Source organism: Maniola hyperantus, chromosome 11, assembly GCF_902806685.2.
Source record: "Maniola hyperantus chromosome 11, iAphHyp1.2, whole genome shotgun sequence".
NCBI lineage: Eukaryota > Metazoa > Arthropoda > Insecta > Lepidoptera > Nymphalidae > Maniola > Maniola hyperantus.
The window spans coordinates 5,947,311-5,970,180 of record NC_048546.1 but is presented as its reverse complement, the minus strand read 5'-3'; the positions used below and the strand labels follow the sequence as shown (position 1 = coordinate 5,970,180).

The following is a 22,870-nucleotide window of genomic DNA, read 5'->3' as shown; positions in this document are numbered from 1 at the left end:
ACATACAACTTACATGCAAGGCATGCAACTTTAGCTGCGAAACAAACTTTGAGAATTCGTGGCGTATTTGTATTTCTCATGAGTTATTTACTTGTTTTCACATAAAAAACGTTTAATACAAATATTGTTGATCGGTTAGTACAAGTATTGACTACTAAACAATGATAATAATTGTCGTGTTATTCATCGTTACATCGTGCTATCGCTATCTTATACGCGGTTACACAGTACTTAAATCTACCTATTATTCTGTCTACGGTTTCCCCTCTGTTCTTGTTTAAATATTCTAACCCTTTGTTCTCCAACAGCACCCCCTGTCAATGTCATTCAAGTGCCAAGAGAGCCTTGTCGCACTGTATACGCAACAAGGCCGGCCTCAAATATCCGGAATTCAGAAACTTAAAATTGGACACTTGCCCCAGGTTTTTACGAATTCGGTCACACAGGAGTCTTTAATTGCCCGAAACCGATATCGATAACTTTATCGATAAATACTATTGCAGCTCTATGAACAAGCAACATTTTGCTGTGCTTAGTAGGTGCTTATAGGTGTAAAAAAGTAAAAAGTTTTACAGGTCTATCTGTTTATTACTGTGGTTTATTACCTACGCCCAACGCCTAATATATTATGAACCTTCTATGAACCATTTATGAACATTTGATTCTCTATAGTCTAAGTATGAACCATGTATGAACATGTCACTATAGATCGTTTCAACGAAGGTAGTTCCTATGGCGTTATATTGGCTCCCCTGTCTTTCAAAGTCATTGGTGGTCATTGGCACCATATTGTCACGAGAAGACGCTCCCGCAGATTTTGTTTATTTTATTTGATTTTCGACTGAAATCATGCCCAAAACTTTGAAAAGTGGTGAGAGAATGATGGTGTTAAAGGTGAAGAAATTTTGTGAACGTGAAAAACGTAATAATGCCCCATTAATTCCTTTAAGATGTGTTCAAGCTCGCGTCGCCGCCATTACAGTTTAGTCAAATAGGGTTACCAGTGGCAGATAATAATTTCCACACTTAAACTGCAATTTTTTAAACGGCAGTTACTTGTAAGCAAGCATGTATACATGTTTTAGGTGTAATAAACCGAAATATTTGTTTTAGGTGTATCCGAAAAAACGGTGTCTAAAATCACCAAAGAAGGTGAGGTCGCAGCCAGCACGTCGACTATGGTTTCAACACCACGCAAAAGCGGTCCCCGGCCTAAAAGAATCGAACTTGATGACTTCGAACGGTGTGCTATAAGGCATAAAATACATGAATTTTATTCCGTAAAAAAGGAATTGCCTACTCTAACAAAGTTATCGCATGAAATGCGAAGCGAGATAGATTTCAAAGGAAGTCGTACCACTTTGTGGAGAATAATGAAAGATATGGGGTTTTATTTTAAAAAATGTAGATCCAAAAGGAAAGTCCTAATGGAGAGATACGACATTGTCGCCTGGCGTTATCGATACCTGGAAGAATTGCGAAATAATCGTCTCGGAAACCAGCGCCCAGTTGTATATTTGGACGAGACATATATGCACGCAACATATTGCGCCGGAAAATGTTGGCAAAGCGAACAAGAAGAAGGTGTATTATCATCAGACTCCAAAGGGCCACGTTGGATTATCATCCACGCGGGTGGTGCTATGGGTTTCATACCCAATGCTCAACTGATTTTCAGATCTCAGTCACAAGCAGCCGATTACCAAGATGATATGAATAAAACGAACTTTAATAAGTGGCTTAGTGAAAAGCTAATACCGAATCTGCCTCCCCAATCAATTGTGGTTATGGATAACGCCTCCTACCACACAGTACAGCTTAACAAAGCACCAACAATGTCAAGCAGAAAAGCAGAAATGCAAAACTGGATGACAAGAAATGGTCTTTCTTATTTGCCAACAATGGTAAAAGCCCAGCTATTTCAAATAATAAAAGAGCACAAACAGCCGCCCGTTTATGAAGCCGATATAATGTTGGAAGCGCATGGGCACGATTACCGATGAATGGAGAAAAGAATGCGAGCACGTGAAAAAATTGGAAGAAAAATATTACGCCGATGGCCCAGTTATTGATAGCGAGATGGACAGGTTCATAATTGAAGTGGGAGACGATAGCGACACTTCTGATGACGATGATGATATTATGGAAGATGAAGATGACGACGATCTCTCAGGTATAAATCCGTTGGATGAGCATTTTTTGTCGGATCATAATTATAATAAAAATTATTAAATAATTTATGCTTTTTATTACTAACGATACAGATTTTTAAAACGATAATCTAATAAAATTATAATTATTATAATGAAACGACTTGTACGGATTTTATCGCGGTAGTAAAGTAATGAGTGAAATTTGCGTAATCGTTAGAAAACCATAATCGAATCATTTGTGAATATATAAGAATCTATCTAAAAACACTTAAAATCACCCTTTGAGGTAGGTTATCATAGGTATTGTGGCAACACTGGAAAACATCGCTGCCAACATAACGCCATAGGTACTATTCGTTGAAACGATCTATATACAAAGTTTATAAGGAGGCTCAAAAAGACTAGAATCCCGAGCCGTAAACTTCTTCTTATTATTAATCATTACGTATTTTATTTATTTTTATCAAAGAAGTAATTAAACTATTAATAAACTTAAATCTAAGAAAAAACAACATTAAATTAAAACTAAAATAAATTAAATTAAATCTAAAACCTCGTCGAGACCACCGCAGCGAGGCATTGTACCCAAAATGCTGGCAGCATTACCCCTTTGGATGGCCAAACTAATTCTTTGACCAAGGTAGCTGCCAGCTCTCGGGTCCCCGGTTGACTCGATAACTCTTTTCGCAATTTCTTCAAAAAGAGCTCGAGCCCCCGGGCCCCACGGCCCCAAGGTCTCCACACCAAAAGGCACGAATACGAAGCTCCCATCGAGGTTTTCATATTTGCGCCTCTTGGCCTGTTCGGCGCTGATGGCCGCTGCACCCGCCATAGAGGAGGTCGCCTGAATGTGGGATGCAGCTAAAGTGTCTACACAAGTTGCATCCCAAACAAGCGACCTGCCCATCTTCCACGGTACGAGTGTCATACCATCTCTCTCTTGCCATCGCTACGTGCCAAACCAATAGGTTCTAGTACAGCTGGCACATGGGCGGTGGCAAGGGACCTCCGGATGATGTCGTTAAGGGTACTATGGCGGGAGAAGCGTCCAGCGCTTCTCGAACAGGAGAGCCCATGGTGGCCGAAGGCGTCAACGCAGTCACCGCAGTGGCAACGGTGAGGTTGGTTTATTGTGGCGCCAAGCCTAAGACCAATGAGAACAGAAAGTGTCGTATGGTCTATTATTAATTAAAAAAAACTTTTTGAGTTGCATTATGGGTGTTATGTTTGATTTTTTTAGTACATTCGATTCGTGATCATTCGTGATTCTCTCCTGACGAGCTTTCAGGGTGATTCTAGTAACGTTCTAGTACAATTACAATAATCTGTGGTTTCAAAGTGTCAAATTATAAAAAAGGCTTTAATAACTGACATGCAGGGCCGTAAAAAAAAAATTTAAAAAAAAAGAAAGCCATAAACAAAATAATATATTCAATGTACTCTGTGATCACAGAGTACTTTTTACATATGGAAAATGGTCTGTGATATAGACTGAAAAAAAGCTTTATTAATTTAGGAAACATCTTTTATTTCTGGTCGGTGGGAAACATACCTAAGTATAACAAGAGAAGAAAATGAAATAATTTAAATTTTGAGACCTAGAACTTTAAATCATTTCACCATTAGTTCAAAGGACGAGTTTTGGTCTCAACTATCATATTTTACTGCCAACACGTTGAGATTCAGATTATGAAAATGGCGGGATTAGAATCGATGGTTGTTGAAGAGGTTAGACCGGTTGAGAAAACAATTGACCGAGAAAAGGTGATTATCAGTTAAATGTTTAATTACACTTTTCTGGATCCGTACCTATTCACTAATTCTTACTTTGTTTGTCAAATTGTTTTGACAAATTTAGTCTAAATTCAACCTCCCATCACAACCAGGCTGCTTGTTCCTCGATTTATAAATTCTAAATTTCTAAGTCAGCAATTGCTCATTGCTAAATATTAGTTATTGCTTATTTTTCAGACATGCCCTCTATTGTTACGCGTGTTTTGTTCAACTGGACGGCACAATTCATCTGGAGACTACGCTAGAGGCGATGTACCCCAAAACGAGTTGCAGATTTACACTTGGATGGATGCAACGCTGCGTGAACTTACAGGCTTGGTGAAGGAAGTGAACCCTGAAACACGACGTAAGGGAACATACTTTGATTTTGCCATAGTATATCCAGATATGAGGTCCCCAACATATCGTATGAGAGAAATTGGTGTGACATGTTCCGGCCAGAGGGGTGGTGACGATAATAAAACCCTTTCACAGGTCAAGTTTCAAATTGGCAACTACCTTGATATATCAATAACTCCACCTAATAGAATGCCACCTCCAATGCGGAGACCTCAGCCGTATATGAATAATCGTCCTTATTAACTTAACATTAAGTTTAGGAATATTCTTGTAAGTTATAATCACAGTAATAAAGCTACATATTATTACTGTATGATTGTATTTTTTTTTGAACATCTTTATTTTGCCAGGAAAACAACTTTGAAGGAGGAGATTCTAGAAATAGACCTCATGGAAAACCACACTGTGTTTGTGGTTCCAGTGTGGTTTCAACTTAGGGTGGGTAAAGCAATTTTTATGCAGATAAATGTTTCTACAATCAGTACCCTTTATTATAAACTAACTGATGCCCGCGACTGCATGGAATTAGGTTTTTAAAATCCAGAGGGAACTCTTTGATTTTCTGGGATAAAAAGTAGTATGTCACTCTCTAGATCTTAAACTATATCCATGCAAAAAATCACGTCAATCTGTTGCACCGTTGCGACGTGATTGAAGGACAAACCAACAAACACACGTTCTATTCGCATTTATAATATGGGTATTGATGTATAAGTTTACCCTATAAGTTTTTGACAGATACGAAACAAAGTGATCCTATAAGGGTTCCTTTTTTTCCTTTGAGGTATGGAACCCTAAAAATATGACTAAAAGTATGTGGATGCATCATGGATTATTGCTAAACTTTAAATAATTATACTTTTGCCAATGGGGCATATTCATTACTTTCTGTCCATGTATCATGTATTGTAGATAATTGTAAATCAGAAGGAGTACAGTGCCTTTATTCTGTTTGTTTTTTTTCACTCAACTAATTTCAAGGCATTAACAACTTGGAGAAAGACATTGGATAATTTTATCTTAGGTAAACTCAGGGTTCCTATGGAATCATTACAACCCTTAATCCACAGGGCAAAGTTGTGAGCAAAATCTATTGTATATTAAAAAAAAGCAGATGAAGTTTTTACCATTTTATTTGTCAGCTTAGGCTGTTTTAGAACCATAATTGTATTAAAATATGGTTCTAAATTACAGTTAATAACAAGACAAATAAATGTCTTAAAATTAGAGCTCCTAAAATAAATATAATTATGCACTTATTTCCTATAGATTACCCGCTGATCTGAATGGCCTCTTCGACTTTTTACCCATTGCATTGAGATCTATTGTTATACCGTTTGGTAAAACTGCTTTGTTTTCTTGATAGTCTACAAACCCTTTTTGTTCCTTTTCTTCTTTCGCTTTATCACACGCTATCCCAGTTTCGTAATTGTATTCTCTTTTGACACCGTCTGGATCAATATATCCATAGTTTCCGCGAGTTATACAGTCTACACCAATAGTTTCTTCTTTGAATGTTCCGTCGTCGTTTTCGAAACCCCATGTAATGCTTCCATCTTCATTTTCTTCTCTGTATTTGCGAATAATTTGAGAGACTGGCTTCTTTTCCCTAGAGTTTGTAGGCGTATATTTTGGAACACTCTTTGGAGGTGCTTGCTGTCGGGTATTTTGTCTTATGGGTTGAATGTATTCATCGTCTTCATCCACGAAAGGTTTCGGTTCGGGCCTGAAGACAGGGCGTTGCGGTCTGCTCGAAAGAGGTTGAAGCCTAGCTGGTTGAGGCCTCGAAGCCGGTTCGTTTCTTACAGGGCTAAAGGATTGAGGTACTAGTGGCCGATATTGCGTAGGCCTCACTGGCTCGGGTTTTGGAGCTGTTGGCGTCGTTTGTTGGAAAGGCGATGAGTTGTAGGCCGAGGGCGGCTTTGGTTGTGATGTAGTTGTTAGGTCGAAGAAGTCATTTTGTGCTTCAGGTGTCGAGAATGCACTAGGTAAGAAGGCGGTGGGTGTGTTGATATCGAAATCGTCCTCAGGTTCTTCTGTAACTGGTTTGGATATTTCGTCGAGTAATTGTAGATTAGGGCGCGGCGCTGCGTCCACAGACTTGAAGGATGGCCTGGCAAGCCCTGGCCTCCTTATTCTAGTAACACCCAACGGAACTGGAGCAGCTTGTAGTCTTCCTTGTCGAAGTACTCCCTGTCTTCCTCCACCCAAGATGGCACCAGGAATTTGTATTCTTGGCGGCGTAGGCGAATCAAATTGAGCATAAGCTGTGACTGCACACAGCATACATATCTGAAAAACAACACACATAAACGTTATTTTTCTGCTAATTAATTATCCAATTATTCTAATTAATTAAAGAGCCTCGATAGCTCAACGGTTAAAGGAGCGGACTGAAAACCGAAAGGTCGCCGGTTCAAATCCCACCCGTTGCACTATTGTCGTACCTACTCCTAGCACAAGCTTTACGCTTAATTGGAGGGGAAAGGGGAGTATTAGTCAGCAATGCTTTAACTTTGCTAAAATTCTTGTAAAAAATAAAATAAAAAAATCTACGGTTGGACCACTAACTGGGGCAGATCCTTGTACATTTTGAAGAAACAATAACAATTTCATACAAAAATAGTATACCAACGATATTAAAATATTAACACTACGTTAGAACGTAGGAATGTGATATGAAACAAGAATTAAGTTATTAAATGGAATGCATACTACGCAATTAATGTGTACTTTCGAGAGTAATGGGCCTTGCCTAGCTCACGAACGTTGCTGCACTTATCGACACTGACTTGTTCGACTTGTTTTATTTTATTTGAGCTCTACTTTGAAAGTTCCGCGACAAAAAAACTTCAAATTAATCGTTGAATTTATCTAGCTAATCGTTATTAACATTATAATATTTAAACGTGCTACAATTTGCATTTATCTAATATTAAATGAAATATAGACCTACACTTGAAGGAAATTCCAATATTTTTTGATGCTTATCAAAAATGACTGAATCAGCAGGAATTGAACCTGCATCTCTCTGGTTATCCGTTACCTTGGAGTGCCTTTAGTCCGTTTACGCCACGGTCTCTATGGTTTTTACCCGACTGCGGCGAAGCCCAAAAGTGTTTGACCTGTATATATGTAGGTATGTTTGTATGTCCGTTTTTATCTCCGCTCGTAACTACTCAACGGTTCAACCAATTTTGATAAATTAATTAGATTCGTCTTGATGGCGCGAGTGTCTATTGGTACATAAAATTCTTAAAAAATCAAAATGGTGGATTTTATGCACTTTAATTTGTTGGCTGAAAAAGATGCAGTGTAAAACCACAGTCGGGTTTTTTGAAAACTTTAAATTTACCTGTTTAACTGTAGTTAGTATCTTCAGAAAATCGTTTAGTAGGTAATTACAAATTGCCTAGTCAAAGTCAGTAGACATTAATTACGAAAAGCAAATTTAAATATAATGATAATTAATAATATTTAATAGATCACATAAATGTAAGTGTCAATAATTTCAAGTAAGTTTGTGCATAATAATTATAACCTAATTAGGTAATGGAAATATGTAAATAGGTGTAGGTATATTTATTTAATCATTTAAAGTTAAAACGTTATAGGAAAACATCCAAATTGATAAAAATTAAGCTGTTTCGTTACGCACTATGCAACAAGTGCGTAGTTTCTAGTAGTTAATAGCTATTGAATTAATCTGAACAGTTTTCGTAAATATATCTAGAGATGCGATTACATAATTTTACAGTTCGCTTCATTTCCCGTGTTATTAAATGTAAATTAAATTGATATTTTATGATATAAGTACGCTATCGATTGTATTGGCATACGTCTATCGATAGAAATAATATGATAACTGTTTCTTTTCGATTTCGTTGTAATAAAGGTATACTCTATATTAATATTATAAAGAGTTAAAGTTTGTTTTTAGGAAGTAATATCTGGAATTACCTGGAACTGATTTTGAAAATTCTTTATTTTCAGTAGAATTTTTTATTTTATTTTAGTATAGTGTGTAGTTTAGACTAGTCAAGAAAATATTACGATACATAGTAAACTTCTCAAATTATAGACTTTTTTTGCTTAATTCGATTATGTATTAAAGCTTTATTCAAATAATATCATTTATCAATAATGTACTAGTCGTTTGATATTTTAATGCGTTTTGGTTTGCATTTAATTCGTTTATGCAAATTGGAAACAGGTTCTAACAAATTTTGACTTGTATAGGGTACTAGGAGTGATTATCCAACACAAAATTGGCTGAATACACAGTTTATCATACCTAGAATCGATTTATTCATAACTTTTTTTTCGATTTTGTCGCTTAACTCGAAATTCCAAAAAGCAGTCCAATTAACACTTATAAATTTTATGGCTTTAAGATACCTACGTTGTTCAAATTCCTTATCGACAGACAGAAGCCTCGGTCTGAAAGTAGTAAGGACGCCCGGGCCACCTTCCGCAAGTCAAGGTGACGCCGTTCTCGTGCCTTAAGTTAATAACTCACAGAGCAATCGGATTCAGGAAATCTATAAGCTTAGGCTTTTTAGTACCTACGCATTGATTTTATTTTATACTAGCTTATGCTCGCGACTTTGTACGCGTGGACAAATTTTAAACCCCTATAGTTACCCCTATAAATTCTTTCTTAGCGGACATTTTAGCCTGATCCGTCCCGATTTCAGCTGTGCTTTGATAGATTAGTCTGTCAGTCAGCTTTTCTTTTTATATAGATTTTGTCCGCCACTTCATAAGCTTGCCTTACTTAAACAAACAAAAACAATCAGTTCCCGCAGGATAGCATGCAATTTTTCAAGAATTTGTCATTCAATCACGCAGCAACAGAGCTACCGACGGATTGACGTATTTTTTTGCAAAAGCATAGTTGAAGACCTGAAAATGACACAGGCTACTTTTTGTCCCAGAAAATAAAAGAGTTCCCACGAGATTTTCTAAACCTATATCGACGCGGTGTATTAGGCTAAAAATTACATAATAAGTACCGCGGACGAAGACACAGGCAAAAGCTAGTAATATATAATTTTATACGACTAATGTTACCTGTTCGTAACAATCGTACCCACGTAATATCTACCTACTCTAAAGTATTGGTATTGTATACCTACGTGCATTGTATTTAAGTCTTTGTCACGGCCGAGTCGTGCCAGTTTCGTGAATTTCGTAATTCAAAGATAAACAAGAACTGAAATGCCTAAATTCTTGTTATATATTATAGTCCATGAGGCGGACGTAATGTAAGTACGGATCGAATACTTCAACCGCATTGTGAGCTTGTGAATCAGACACATTAATACATACGCAGAAAATATTGTACATCGACCTTTAGAAAGAGACAGCGGTTTCGTAGAGCGTTGTCTCTGTCGTTGAGGCCGACAAAACGTCACATAGGTATGAGTGACAGAGACAACGCTCTACAAAGCCGAAATCTCATTCTAAAGGTCGATATAATATTTCTTCCTTGGGTAGGTCGTGGACAATTCATCATCATCATGGTCACCCATAGTCCACTACTGAGGACGGGTCTCAGCTCGGAATGAGAATGGTTTAGGCCATTGTCCGCCACGCTGAACCAGTGCGATTGGCAGACTTCGCACACCTTTGGAAACATTATGGAGAACTCTCGGCATTTAGGTTTCCTCAGGATGTTTTTTTTATCGTTAAAGCAAGTGATATTTATTTGCTTATGAACAAGATTTTATAATTCATTTACAGCCCTTAACAAGAAATTCGGGGCGCTAATTTGTAAAATGCGCTTTAGGACTAGGATTCTGAGAGAAGTTGAGGTGGATCAGCACTATTACTGTGCTTTATAGAATCAATCAATACTCAATCACTCGGGCATTCTTAGGCGCACTGGGATTCATTTACGTCTAGGTGTATTAATTTACATACAATGCAATCTTTTTAAGGTGGGTCGGCTGCATTATGTCTTCACGTAAGTTTTGGCCACAACTCCGATCAAGTTAGCATTTGCTATCCTAGAGGGAATCTTCATTTACGATTACGTGACAACATGGTGATGGATAGATAGTTTTATCGAATAGTATGGACTCTATAATTATTTTTATTTTGGATTAATTTCAAATTACGCAATTATTTTTCGAATATTATCTTCATTAATCCACAGGATGACTTAATTTACTTATCTACTATACAAAGTATGTAATAAAGGTAATTTTAGACTTGTATTGAGCTACATAATTATACATATAACATGCGATATTTACATAAAACACGTTACAGTAGAGATTCATTGAAGGTGAACATTATACAATATTTATGTAATTCCAAGTAAAGGGTACTTGACAATGTTCATGCGTAAATAGCTTGAAATATCGTATAAATAAATAAAATTATACATATAAAAAAATATAAAGGCTTTTTTGCATTTTAACCATCTTTTTGTTTTACGTATTTCTTACCTACTTGCAGTAGATAATAAATTATATCTAGGTGTAAACAACAATAGTAAACTTAAAAATTATAAAACACTTTCAAAAATATAATGATCATATTTTGTTAAATTGTAAAACTACGAGTATTTTACCTTATTTGTTAAGAACTGTAGCTGCAAAAGTGTAAAACGCACATACCTACAGTCAACTATGTATTACATTCTCTATTCAAATACTATTTATCTTAAATACCCAACTAAAATCTGCATTGGTACAAGGATGTAGAGCTTTCTCATTTTGTTAAAAAATCGTAAAGTGCCAGGCTAGTTGCTAAAAAGTCAGGCGGTCATTATTTTATAAAGGTTTGTACCTAGATTTGTTTCGAAAATTTTCAAACAGCGGAACTTATAGTCCAGATAGGAGCTTCTTTATAATGTCGAAATACTCTTAATCAAAATAATATCAATAGATTTAGTGCCTATTTAACCAATGCAACGTAGAGTGACGTTAAACCTAGGAATAAATTGGGCGTAATGACAGTTTTTGTATTGAAAACTTGCCAAAATATAAATTTTACTCTCGGACAAGACTTATTTAACGTTGGTGAAATCAGCCGCCCTTCTAAGGGCGGCTGATTTCATTTTAAATTTTGACATCAATAGCTTTATAGTTAACTAGCTGATGCCCGCGACTTCGTACGCGTGGATTTAGGTTTTCAAAAGTCCCATGGGAACTCTTTGATTTTTCGGGATAAAAAGTAGCCTATGTCCCTTTCCAGGTCTTAAACTATACCCATGTAAAAAACCACGTCAATCCGTTGCTCCGTTGCGACGTGATTGAAGGACAAACCAACAAACAAACACACTTTCACATTTATAATAGGGGTAGTGATCTCTAAAGCAAAATATTAAAATGAGTAGATAATGTGGCTAATTCCGTTGTACACAAACTCTAAACTAAACTAAAATGACACGTCTAAATCTATTGCTATCCCTTTCATAACGTTGCTTGCGGAAAAGGATAGCACTAGGTTTAGACCTGTTAATTTTGTTCAGTTTAGAGATTGTGTACATGAGAATCGGCCCCAATGTTTCTCACATTTTAATTCAAAATAGTAAAGAATGTAATAGGTACATACGTTGTCCATTGCATATATTAATTAGATACACAGGTACATAAAATAGCAAGTCCGGCTACAGAGGCTGAATAAGAATGATCGCGTACCATTAAGTAAATAATTATGTTAAGGTTCTACGTATGAGGTCTTTGTCAATGTCTACTGCATGTTTCGGAAAAAAATTGGCCTCCAATGCTCAATTACTCTAATTATGTTAAGTGTAAACGCTTTATTTTCGGGTCACACAATATCAAAAGGAAAAGCTGACTGACTGATCTATCAACGCACAGCTCAAACCACTGGACGGATCGGACTGAAATTTGGCATTCAGATAGCTATTATGATGTAGACACTCGCTAAGAAAGGATTTTTGAAAATTCAATCCCTAAAGGGGTAAAATAGGGGGTTGAAATTTCAGTAGTTCACGCGGACGAAGTCGCGGGAAAAAGCTAGTTGAAATATATTCCTGGTAATTACGGAAAGTATGTTGGATCCTGTAATAGTACCTAGTAGGTAGTTTATTTTATTTTTATTTGGGTCTTTAAACTGGTTACAATCCGTAAACTTAAAATTAGATAGGTAACTAAATAAGTATTATATTATATTGCATAAATGCGATTGAAACCTACTTTAAACGACCACTGCATGTGTAAAAGAGAAGCTGAAACTACAAAAAAGATGTGGATACATGAAAAAAGAAGAAAAACCCGCAATAAAAATGAACGCAAAGATTATCTAAAAATTATAATACTTACACAGTTTACATAAAATCAAACTCATCGAAATTAGAATATTGCTTTATAAAGGTAGTTAAAAATAAGCACCAAAGTAACCACTAGGCTCTCTAGTAATAATAATTAGTTTGATACAGTAAATAACACAAAAGGTTTCATATTCATCAACCATTATTGGTCCGAAATTTCAAGCGACATACCTAGCTAAGGTTTTTTGTTTTAGAAATGTCGTATAAACCAGTCTTATTTTTAATGGTTCCGGCTGAAAACCTGCCTACTTAGGCATAATACTTAAAGTAATTTATGTACTTACTTTAAAAGTTGTGTATTGCCAATGACAGTTTTAACTTTCCGGGTGCGGTACATACAAAGGCAGTGAAATTGCTTGGTGCGCGTTGATGTCTTTTGTTTGCAGCACTTTAGTTTTGTTTACTTGAATTTACAAGGGATACCGGACGGGCGGACGTTCCTATTCTATGTTGGTGCTAAATGTTATACATTAATTAACCTTCGTGAAATGTTCTTAGTTATGATTAAACCGCATCTAAGCCAACAAAAGTTATAAACGATTTAGAATTCATAATTATTAAAAGTAAACGACTCCGCTAATTTGCGGATTTTGCGCGGATTGCGACTTTACATTGAATTTACTACATATTTATTTAGATATAATTTGCCCAAGCTCTCTTGATCATACATATATAGATTTTTTTTAAATTATTGTCGCGTGTGTCATTTGCATTTTAATAGAATGTACCTACAGATAGATATTTTTTGTTAATTATTGTTGCGTTGTGTGATAACTGATAAACAAACAGTATAGAATTAAAAGAAAATCTAGAGTCACTTTGAATTATGTAATTGGAATGTAATTTTATCCTTTTATGGCGGAAAGAAACTTCGCAAAGAAACTAGTATGTCCTTATAGAAAATAATTTAAGGTTAAGGTTAGAGACGGTTGAGCTATGCATTTTATTTAACGAGTAATACATAATATAGAATATAGGTAATACATCTCAGAAGAAAAATACCTAAATGTAACTCTCAAACAAATGTGTGTATGATTATACCTCCTACCTACTTAGTAACTCCTGTGTCTATGTTACAATATATTTCCTGATAATCAAGATCAACGCAGTTCTATATTAAACTAACCTAAGTCTTGACTAAGCTGAAGTCCTAGAATTATCCCTTGACATAAAATATCAAAAGTAGGTAGTTAGGTACTTATCACAATAATACTAAGTTAATTGATATCACAATAGACTACTCTAAGGAGTCCTTTGTTATTTGAGCTTCCAAGGTTGTAAATACCTGCATAACGATCCAGTACGTAGGTTTGTCTTTTCATAATATGATATGGATAAGTACGTATGTACTTATTTATCAAGGTATCTGAGTGCTTAGGTTACAGTCTTAGGCTTTGGTTCTGCTTCGATTGAAGTAATGGCATTTGATCACAATAATACGATCTCGTTTTGCAAAATCCTTATTACTAGGTACGTAGGTATAATTGTAATTTGTGGCAGAGTTCTTGTACTCTTATGTAGTTTATTGTAATACTTAGAAGTAGAATAGTAGGTTCAATAGATTTATAAATTCTAAACTAGTAAATAATTTATTGTATGTACTTAATAGGTAGTAGGTATACCATTTTAATAGGTAGATATGTGTAATCTGAGCCACTCATTCAGTTAATCAGTTGGGTACACGGTGCTTTACCAAGACAATAAGTTAGGTAAATTAAAAACAATCGGCCAAGTGCGAGTCGGACCAGCACATGAAGGGTTCCGTACCATTGTACAAGAAATAACACTTATTTTCATCTGGGCCGTTTTGATTTTTTACTTATTACTCTACGGTTCACGAGATACAATCCAGTGACAGACAGACGGACGAACGATCGAACACCAGATGCTTAGTAATAGGGCTCCGTTAGGACCCTTCGGATACGAAACCCTAAAAAATACGCATTGAATCGAGAACTAGTAACCTCTTCCTTTTTTTGGAAGTTAGTTAAATATTGTTATCAATAGATTTCATGTGATCACTTAAAGATTACCACTGTAAGTGATCAAATTAAATCAACGTGTCTTCTTCTTCCACTCACTTCTGTCATCCGTTGACGGATGACAGAAGTAAGTGGAAAAAGAAGACATGGGCCGGTGATAGGGTATGGAAGAAGAAGACTTAAAGAGAACCACTTATCCCTGGACTAGAGATCTCTACCGGGGTCCTTCCTGTCCACTATATTTATCTTTTTTTCTTTTGATTATTACAATATGTTTTGATACGAATAAAAAAAATTGCGAAGGCGGGCAGTTCAAGTTATGCTTGCTTTCTTTAACATTAGCATTGACTAGTTTTGTTAAGTTAAATATCGCAATAGGTAATAAAGCTGTAATTTCAAAACAAGTCGAGTTGATATGCAAAATATTCCGTAGGTAACTTAAATATTTCATTAGGTAGGTACTTAGTTATAACTATATTCATATTTTTCATTTGATATTGCTCTATGTGCATAGTCATAGAACTGACAAGGACATTCGTGGTAGGTTATAGTTTGAAATTTTAAAAATACTATTCTGTCTTATATTTATGTACCTGTGTCTTTTGGTCTGGTCTGGTGGAAGGCTACGGCCGTGGCTAGTTACCATCCTACAGACATGAATATACAGACAAACGAAGAATACGACTTTGGTTCGTATTATTTAGAGATGTCTATTGGTATAAATTATAGAAATAGGAAGATTTTTGTATATCAAATAAAGTTTCATAGGTGTTTTGAATCGTCAAATGAATCTACATTTTAGCATGAAATTGTAATCGTGCTTATTTATTGCAGACTACATTTTAATGTTTTCGAGAACGAGAAATTAATATAGACTGGTCTTACGTAATAAGTACGTACCTACTAGGTATGTACAAGTAAAATATGTTGGGAAATAGTTTCATACTCGTTGTAGCGGTAATTTTCCAAGGGTTCTCATTTCTCACAGGTTCATTCAGTTGTTGCGATATTTCGATTTCTATTAATAGTTATTAATTTCGGACTGGCACGACCGGTAAATTATAAAATCTGTTCTCTTTGCAGTGAACGGTATAATTTGAACGCGTTTAAACAGAACGCGTATCAGCTTCGTATCTACGAGTACTTGTAGTAAAGCCTGTTGGAGCAACAGTGAGCCAGTTTAACGCAACCAATAAAGCATTTGTCCATTGCGTGTTTTACGTAATTTACTCGTTTAATATGACAGCTTGAATGCTGAATTTTGCTCGCATTGGAACAATTAGTTCCGCTTTAGAAATTAAGAAGGGCAACATTTTTGTGCAAAAGGTTATGAGTTGATTTGCTGCCGCCCTCTCGGTTCTTGATTGATTCAAGGCTGCGAAACCGATACCTACTCTACTCTGCTTGCGGCTATGTGATTGCGACCTAAATACAACTTTGTATATTATAAATAATTAAGTCAATATGTTAAACTATAATAGGCATATAAATTGAAACTTTTGTTATTAACAACGCATGTAGTAGGCAAAACTTGGTAAAAATAGTTATGTTTTAAATATGACACCTAACATCAATAAGATAAGTAGGTACTTATAGTGATTTCTAAAAAACAGCAAAATAAAATCACAGCCTATATATATTATTATAAATGCGAAAGTATGTTTGTTTATTTGCATGTTCTTCAATCACGCCTAAAGGAGCATTAGATCGACTTCATGGATATAGTTAAAGAACTGTAGATGGGCTACTTTTTATCCCGAAAAATCAAAATGTTCAAACGGGAGTTTTAAAAACCTAAATCCACGCGAAAGAAGTCGCGGGCATCAGTGGTTGCAAAAAAATAAAATTATTTGATTTGGTATTCATTACATGTCCAAAATCCAAATTGATAAACAAAATTATATTCAAAAATATTTTCCCCATCAAAAAAAGGAAAGCTAAAAAGTTAAATTTTTGTAAAATAGGCCAAGAGATGACCTGATGAATCAATTAACCTTGCGTCCACTATCACTCACCAGTAAAGTTCGCATGATGTCCAGAAGCACGACACAATCACGCCGCGAACAATCAACAAATAAAGGAAACGCCTCCCGCGCAAGCTATATGAGGTCGCCCACTCTCGCCCTGCGCCCGACGCGACCACCATACCTTATTGCAAGGTAACCGACTAAGAACGTATGCAGAACCTAATGTACTATCAATAAAATGCATTACCATGTAATTTGGCTGTCCTAAACGCGACGATACCGCTAAACGAACTAATTAATTCGGCACTTCCATATTTCGGATTAGACTTTTTTTGCGTCCTGTCCACAGAAGTTAAGGCCAAACACGATACAATTTGATTGCTGGTCGGAAGCTAAAACCTGCGATTGATCATTTAATAAATCCGCAAATTCGAAGGAAGCATTATTTCGATATAGAGCCCAAAATACTTAATATTTTTTAAATATTTGTGCCTGTCTGTGCACGCTTCATGCTGAAAGTACTGAATTGATTTAAACGCAACTTGGCATTATATCTAATACTCCTGTTTTTTTTTTTAACAAATAGGATAGTTTTATCCCGAAAAATAATGGGATACGTTCGGGATAATTTATATTTTTTGTTGATAGCTCTGCATAGCTCCGTCTTTTTTACAAAGGTTGTACCGTCAAGTAGGTTTCATGTTAATTTGGTGAACATCTGATGAGTACTTAGTTTGGGAGCTCGAGAACGGAACTCCTAAACGAGTAAGAGCAATCAGTACCCTTATTATAAATGCGAAAGTGTGTTTGTTTGTTGGTTTATTGGTTTGTTGGTTTGTCCTTCAATCACGTCGCAACGGTGCAACGGATTGACGTGATTTTTTGCATGGGTATAGATAAAGACCTGGAGAGTGACATAGGCTACTTTTTATCCCGGAAAATCAAAGAATTCCCACGAAATTTTCAAAAACCTAATTCCACGCGGACGAAGTCGAGGGCATCAGCTAGTATAATATAAATCCACTTGTTCAGATCCACCTTCTGATCACGATTACAAAAGCCGATTTAAGAACGTAACATCTCCGATTTGTCCAGTCACAATGTTGGCATTGTTCGTTGATTTGTAATTCAATCGAATCACTCACAGCATGCGATATGTCAGGTGTGGCAATCGCCCGTGGATCGTAATACGTTCGTTCAAATTGTATAACTGGTAAACAAGGCAGAGACTGCAAATCAACGCTCTGGTTCACATTGTCCTTGACTCTACGCATGCCATCTAAAGATCATATAAAAAATATAGATAGCTTGAGCTTTGAAGGAGATTTGTACTTGACCGGCGCTGCGACAGATGCAAGAAGCACATTATTCAGTGACGGACGATGGCGCCTGAGCGGTGCCGCTGCATCATCCTACATAGAAATTGCTGTAGCATGTCACACGTTACGTTACAACGTCGTGCGGCACCGCACCGCACGCGCAACGGACTTGGGACCAGAGAGACGAGGCGGCACAGTTTTACCTGTGGAGGCAGGGACGGGTGTGCGGTGTGCCATACTTTCTGCCGGAGCGTCAACGCAGTCACACGCAGTGCCCGTGTGGCATCCAATACTGAAATCCATAGCGGTGTGGCGCCGCAATGCACCGGAAACGCATCGTGTGGCTTTAGTATTGGTCGCACCGTAAAATTGCGTGAGTAGACTTCTGACTCCAAGATCATCAGTTTTTTTTGAGAACACTGTAACACGCAATTTGGGACTCCTACTATCGCGGTAGTGCAGATCAAGGTATATGCATAAAGTACTATAATTAAACCTAGACAAATATTTTTAAGCAGCGATTTCTAAGACAAAGCTAGTGCTACAGTTACATTTTTACAATGATAAGATGTAATGTAACGTGCTTTCACTGTTGTTACTGTCGTCTGCGTCAGGATAATGCAATTGGAGTGTGTTACATAACACATGTCGGCGAGACGTGCGCTGCACCCTAATCACATCGCACCGGAAAGTATCTGCAGCATCACAAGTCACATCACGAGTGAGAGTTCTGTGTATAATAGTTCATTCCCCGCGTTCTTGGTATAGATAAGGAGCTGATGGAGGAAAAATAATCATTGCGTGCCAGAACCCAGAAGTTGAATTAGTGAAAACAAAAATCACTAAAATAACCTTCTCGCTGTTGGCATACCATTTCGCCTTGATTTATCAAGTTATTAAAAAAGTTGAATGGCTGGCATGGCAATCTACGGAGGCTTCCAGGGTATCTTTGGCATAGTGGTACAACGCAAGCAAACTATGAATAAACTTAAAAAGTTTCTGCGTTAACGAGTACCTACTTCATTAATTCTTATTTTTCATGTGTTGGTACTCGTACCTATAGGTCAATTTCAAAGATGTAACGCCTAGCACAAGATTTTTTGAATATTGTTATTTGTTACAAATACCTACAAGTCTCGAATCTCCAAGTACCTACCTACGTGTTTGGGTCGAAACAAATACCTACCTCATCGTTCTCAGCTTTCAATATAATATACGTAACAATATATTAATTTAACATACCATGCCACATTTACATACCACTTAATTTGACATATTATGTATTGTACTTAATTAAGTTACTGAATACGAGACATGAGCAAGAAATCATTTTATTTTATCATTTTAAACAGCTTTTACTTTTTGCAATTCACGAAAATATTTTTTTCGAGACATAAGTGACACCTGACCTTGCCACCTTCTTTACCTTATTCACACTTTTGAAATGTATTCAATTTCTTATCAACTTTACCGACGGACAGTTAATCGTATATATAAGCATACATCGAAATTGTTGCCACTAACTCCCTGGCTAGACGCGTTGATTTTCCGATAAGCCTGAGTTATGAAGACGCAAGACGACGATGATAATTGAGTTAAAGGCCATGGAGATACAGATTTCATGAAAACGCCGCCATCTAATTATACTAAGACATACTGAAACATAACAAAAATAGATAAATATTTTAAAGTAAGCATTGTATTAACCTATTATAATACGTAGGTATATCCTGTCTTTATATTTTATAGTTACCTATACCTATCCTATCTTTTACTCTTACATATAAAATCATTAGATTTAGTGAAATAGTAGGTAATAACATCATAAAATATACCTCTACTAGTTTATACCCGCGACTTTGTCCGCGTGGACTACACAAATTTCAACCCCTTATTTTACCCCCTTGGGAGATGAATTTTCAAAAATCTTTTCTTAGCGGTGTCTACGTCATATAAGCTATCTGTATGCCAAATTTCAGTTCGATCCATCCAGTAGTTTGAGCTGTGTGTTGATAGATCAGTCAGTCAGTCAGCTTTTCCTTTAATATATTTAGACTAGCTTATGCTCGCGACTTCGTCCGATTCATCTTCATGTATATTTAGCTTTAAGCACCCACCATAAATTATTAATGTACATGAAAGCAAATAAATAAATCTAATCTAATCTATACGGAACTACAACCTTGTATATCATGGAACTCCGCAAAGAAACGCCTGCTTCTATCTAACATTCAAAAACGAATTGCAGCCCCCAAAGATTTTAGCTCGCGATGTCCCCGTCTTGTTCGTAGCACCAGAGATAGAGGTCATTCCAGTCGAGCTTTTCATGTTCACCAGTTTAGGCCGTTTCGCATGACATTACTGCCTCTAGTATATGACTCCTCTCTGTGAGGACGGTTGATTTTATTACAGGCCTTGAACAATTTGAATAAAAATGAAATGAATAATCGCGCATCACATTAGAAATTTTATTGTAAGACGGTTTAAAGAATGCGTGATGTCAACGGTTTAGTCAACTAAAGTTCCATCAGTTTTAGGATTTAAGACCTGTACCTACCTATTATTATTTTTTGTTTAACATAAGTATACTTACTTTTGCAGATCACTTTACCTTTTCTCTGTGCGTCTTAGAGCACGTTGTGCCAGCCGCTACGATTACTAGCCTAATAGCAATTAGTAATAGTAATTACTAATTAGCAATACTTAGCACTAAGTAATAGCGATTGTTAGCAATAGTAGTAGGTATTAATCGTTAACGGTTAAACTAGAAAGATATAGTCACACTAATATTATAAAGGTGAAAGTTTGTGTGTATGTGTGTATGTTTGTTACTCTTTCACGCAAAAACTACTGCACGGATTTGTGTAAAATTGGAATGGAGATAGAATAAGTATAATAGGTAAATAACTAAATAGTATGGTGAAGTCTAAAGAGTCGGAATCATACTAAATCCGAGTAGTTAGGTAGTAGGTATGTAAAAGGATCTGAGATTTCACCTTATTAAAATCTACTAGTATGCAAATAGAAGAGATCACAGCCCTCAATAATGAGGAATTAGACGCCTAGAGATAGTAACTAACCGGCAACTTGCAAGAAGTGCCGTTACCTGTCCTGTATCGCCTTTTTCAACGTGCTTCTGATTCGACACGACGCGTACCTACTCTATTTGTGACAATGCCGCATGTTTCGGGGTCATATTCGTAGTACTTGAATATTGCTGCTTTATGCATTTATGTCAGGAGTCGCCTAAGTTTAATGACCGGCACTCGGACTTGACCAGCAGTATTTAACTGCTAGTTCTATTACGTTCAGAAAATTCTGAAAGTTGGTTTTAATTAATTCACCTTCATCATCTAGGTGGCTGGTGTGTGGTGTACCACCCGTTGTTTTTTCCACGCACTAGCGAATTGTGGAATCAACTCCCTACGGTAGTGTTCCCTCTAGATTTTAGCATGGGGACGGATCAACAATTAATAGAATAGAATAGAATAGAATAGAATAGAATGTTTTTTTATTCATGTAAACTTTTTAAAAGTGCTTATGAATAGTCAGGTAGTTTTAATTCCTGAAAGCTGGCAAGGCATTGGTGGTTTAAATATTCATAGCCGACGGTAAAACTCACTTACTCGTCTGCTCGCTAGATTATTAAAAAAAAAAAAAAAAAAGTTGCAACATGAAGTAATTATATTGTTTATGTTCAAATCTAATCTTTGCTGCAAGTTCTCGTCAGCAAGAAACTGCTGAGTTTGTAGCCAGCAAGTCTTGATTTGACATAAGCGCCATTAGGTCTATATGAAATAAATGTTTTTTCATTTTCGTTTGGTGAAAATAACTCATATGATTACCTCATTCCTATTGTCATGATTGTGCCCTAATGTTTAAGTGAGAAGTAGTATTTTTATATTTTAACTACTATAGCTATAAAATCGTTTCCAAAGCTTTCACTGCATATATGTATTAGCTACTAATTAAAGCTAGGAAAACCTAGCACAAAGTAAATCCATTCAATGATGCAGTTTTCCTTTACAGCGAATTCTCCAAATGTGGGTAACTTCCTACCTACCTATAGCTTATTAACGAGCTATTTCTTGTATAATACGGTTCATTTATTTTTAATTGTTATTAAATTCTGAGCAGCCAACTTGGATATCTATGTGTTTTTTGGTTTCCATATTATGGTAATTTTAAAGAAAGAACAGTGCGTGTTAATTGTTTAGTAAGACGGCCTTATAAGTTTTTATTGCTACAGTTATAATATTTTTGGTCAAGGCTTGGTCAAGCACCTTAATGCTTATCTACAGTCTACACTGGACTTCGAGTGCTTTCTATACTTACCTATTATATATCATCATCATCAACTATTTTGTTTCGAACTCTCCTATGTGTTTGGTGTTATTTTCATTGATATAAAACGTGTGCTTCTCGGCAAAAGCCTTTTTCTAACGTCTTCCACTGATTTCTGCCCTAAAAGCGCCTTCAAATTTGCCGCCCTTAGCCACCCTTTGCACATTTCGTCCCTGCCATGAGTTTTCTCGCCTTTTGTATGTTATAATTTTATACAAAAGGTGGTAGATATAATTATAGTAGCAAAGATGGCATGATATCTAGACCTAGAGGAAAATAGTCATCTACCACCTTAATAGGGTGATTTAAGACTTGACCAACGCAGCCGTGGTATCTCTTATCAGTACCCGTGTCACGTCTGCCGTGACGCCGCGTCGCTCGCGTCACCGTCACCGTTACCGACATAATGTACTTACCTAATTGTACTGCCGCTGTCAAGAATGCGCCTGCGACGAAGTGCCCTAGACGATGTCATTGTCCCGTATAATTAGCGTTTGAGACCTGGCTAATGACCAACCGTGACCTGGATCTTAGATCTAGTCAAGTTATTGTTTTGAAAATAGGTTTGTGTTTAAACTATCGTGAGTGATTTCCATTGTACATATCTCATCTCATATCTCATCAAAGGGAGTCAGTTCGCGCACGCGTCGCGGTTGAGGTTGGT

At 36.4% G+C, this 22,870-nt stretch overlaps 3 protein-coding genes across 3 annotated transcripts; 2 read left to right on the top strand and 1 right to left on the bottom strand.

Moving 5' to 3' along the window:
* Positions 1 to 1,094: 1,094 nt before the first annotated feature.
* On the top strand, positions 1,095 to 2,230 carry LOC117986685 (uncharacterized; the record flags this gene model as incomplete). Its single annotated transcript, XM_069501670.1, has 1 exon — positions 1,095 to 2,230. A coding segment is annotated over one exon (909 nt), but the record flags the coding sequence as incomplete, so codon positions are not given.
* Positions 2,231 to 3,636: 1,406 nt separating this feature from the next.
* Positions 3,637 to 4,599, top strand: Bin1 (histone deacetylase complex subunit SAP18). Its single transcript, XM_034973502.2, has 2 exons — positions 3,637 to 3,917; positions 4,125 to 4,599. The coding sequence occupies exons 1-2, from the start codon at positions 3,843 to 3,845 to the stop codon at positions 4,527 to 4,529; spliced, it is 480 nt and encodes a 159-aa protein (XP_034829393.1). The 5' UTR covers positions 3,637 to 3,842; the 3' UTR covers positions 4,530 to 4,599.
* An 804-nt stretch (positions 4,600 to 5,403) lies between these two features.
* On the bottom strand, positions 5,404 to 16,731 carry LOC117986626 (uncharacterized). Its single transcript, XM_034973500.2, has 2 exons — positions 16,592 to 16,731; positions 5,404 to 6,578 (listed from the first exon to the last, which is right to left on the bottom strand). Exons 1-2 carry the CDS (start codon positions 16,604 to 16,606, stop codon positions 5,550 to 5,552), a joined length of 1,044 nt encoding a protein of 347 aa, XP_034829391.1. The 5' UTR covers positions 16,607 to 16,731; the 3' UTR covers positions 5,404 to 5,549.
* Positions 16,732 to 22,870: the final 6,139 nt, after the last annotated feature.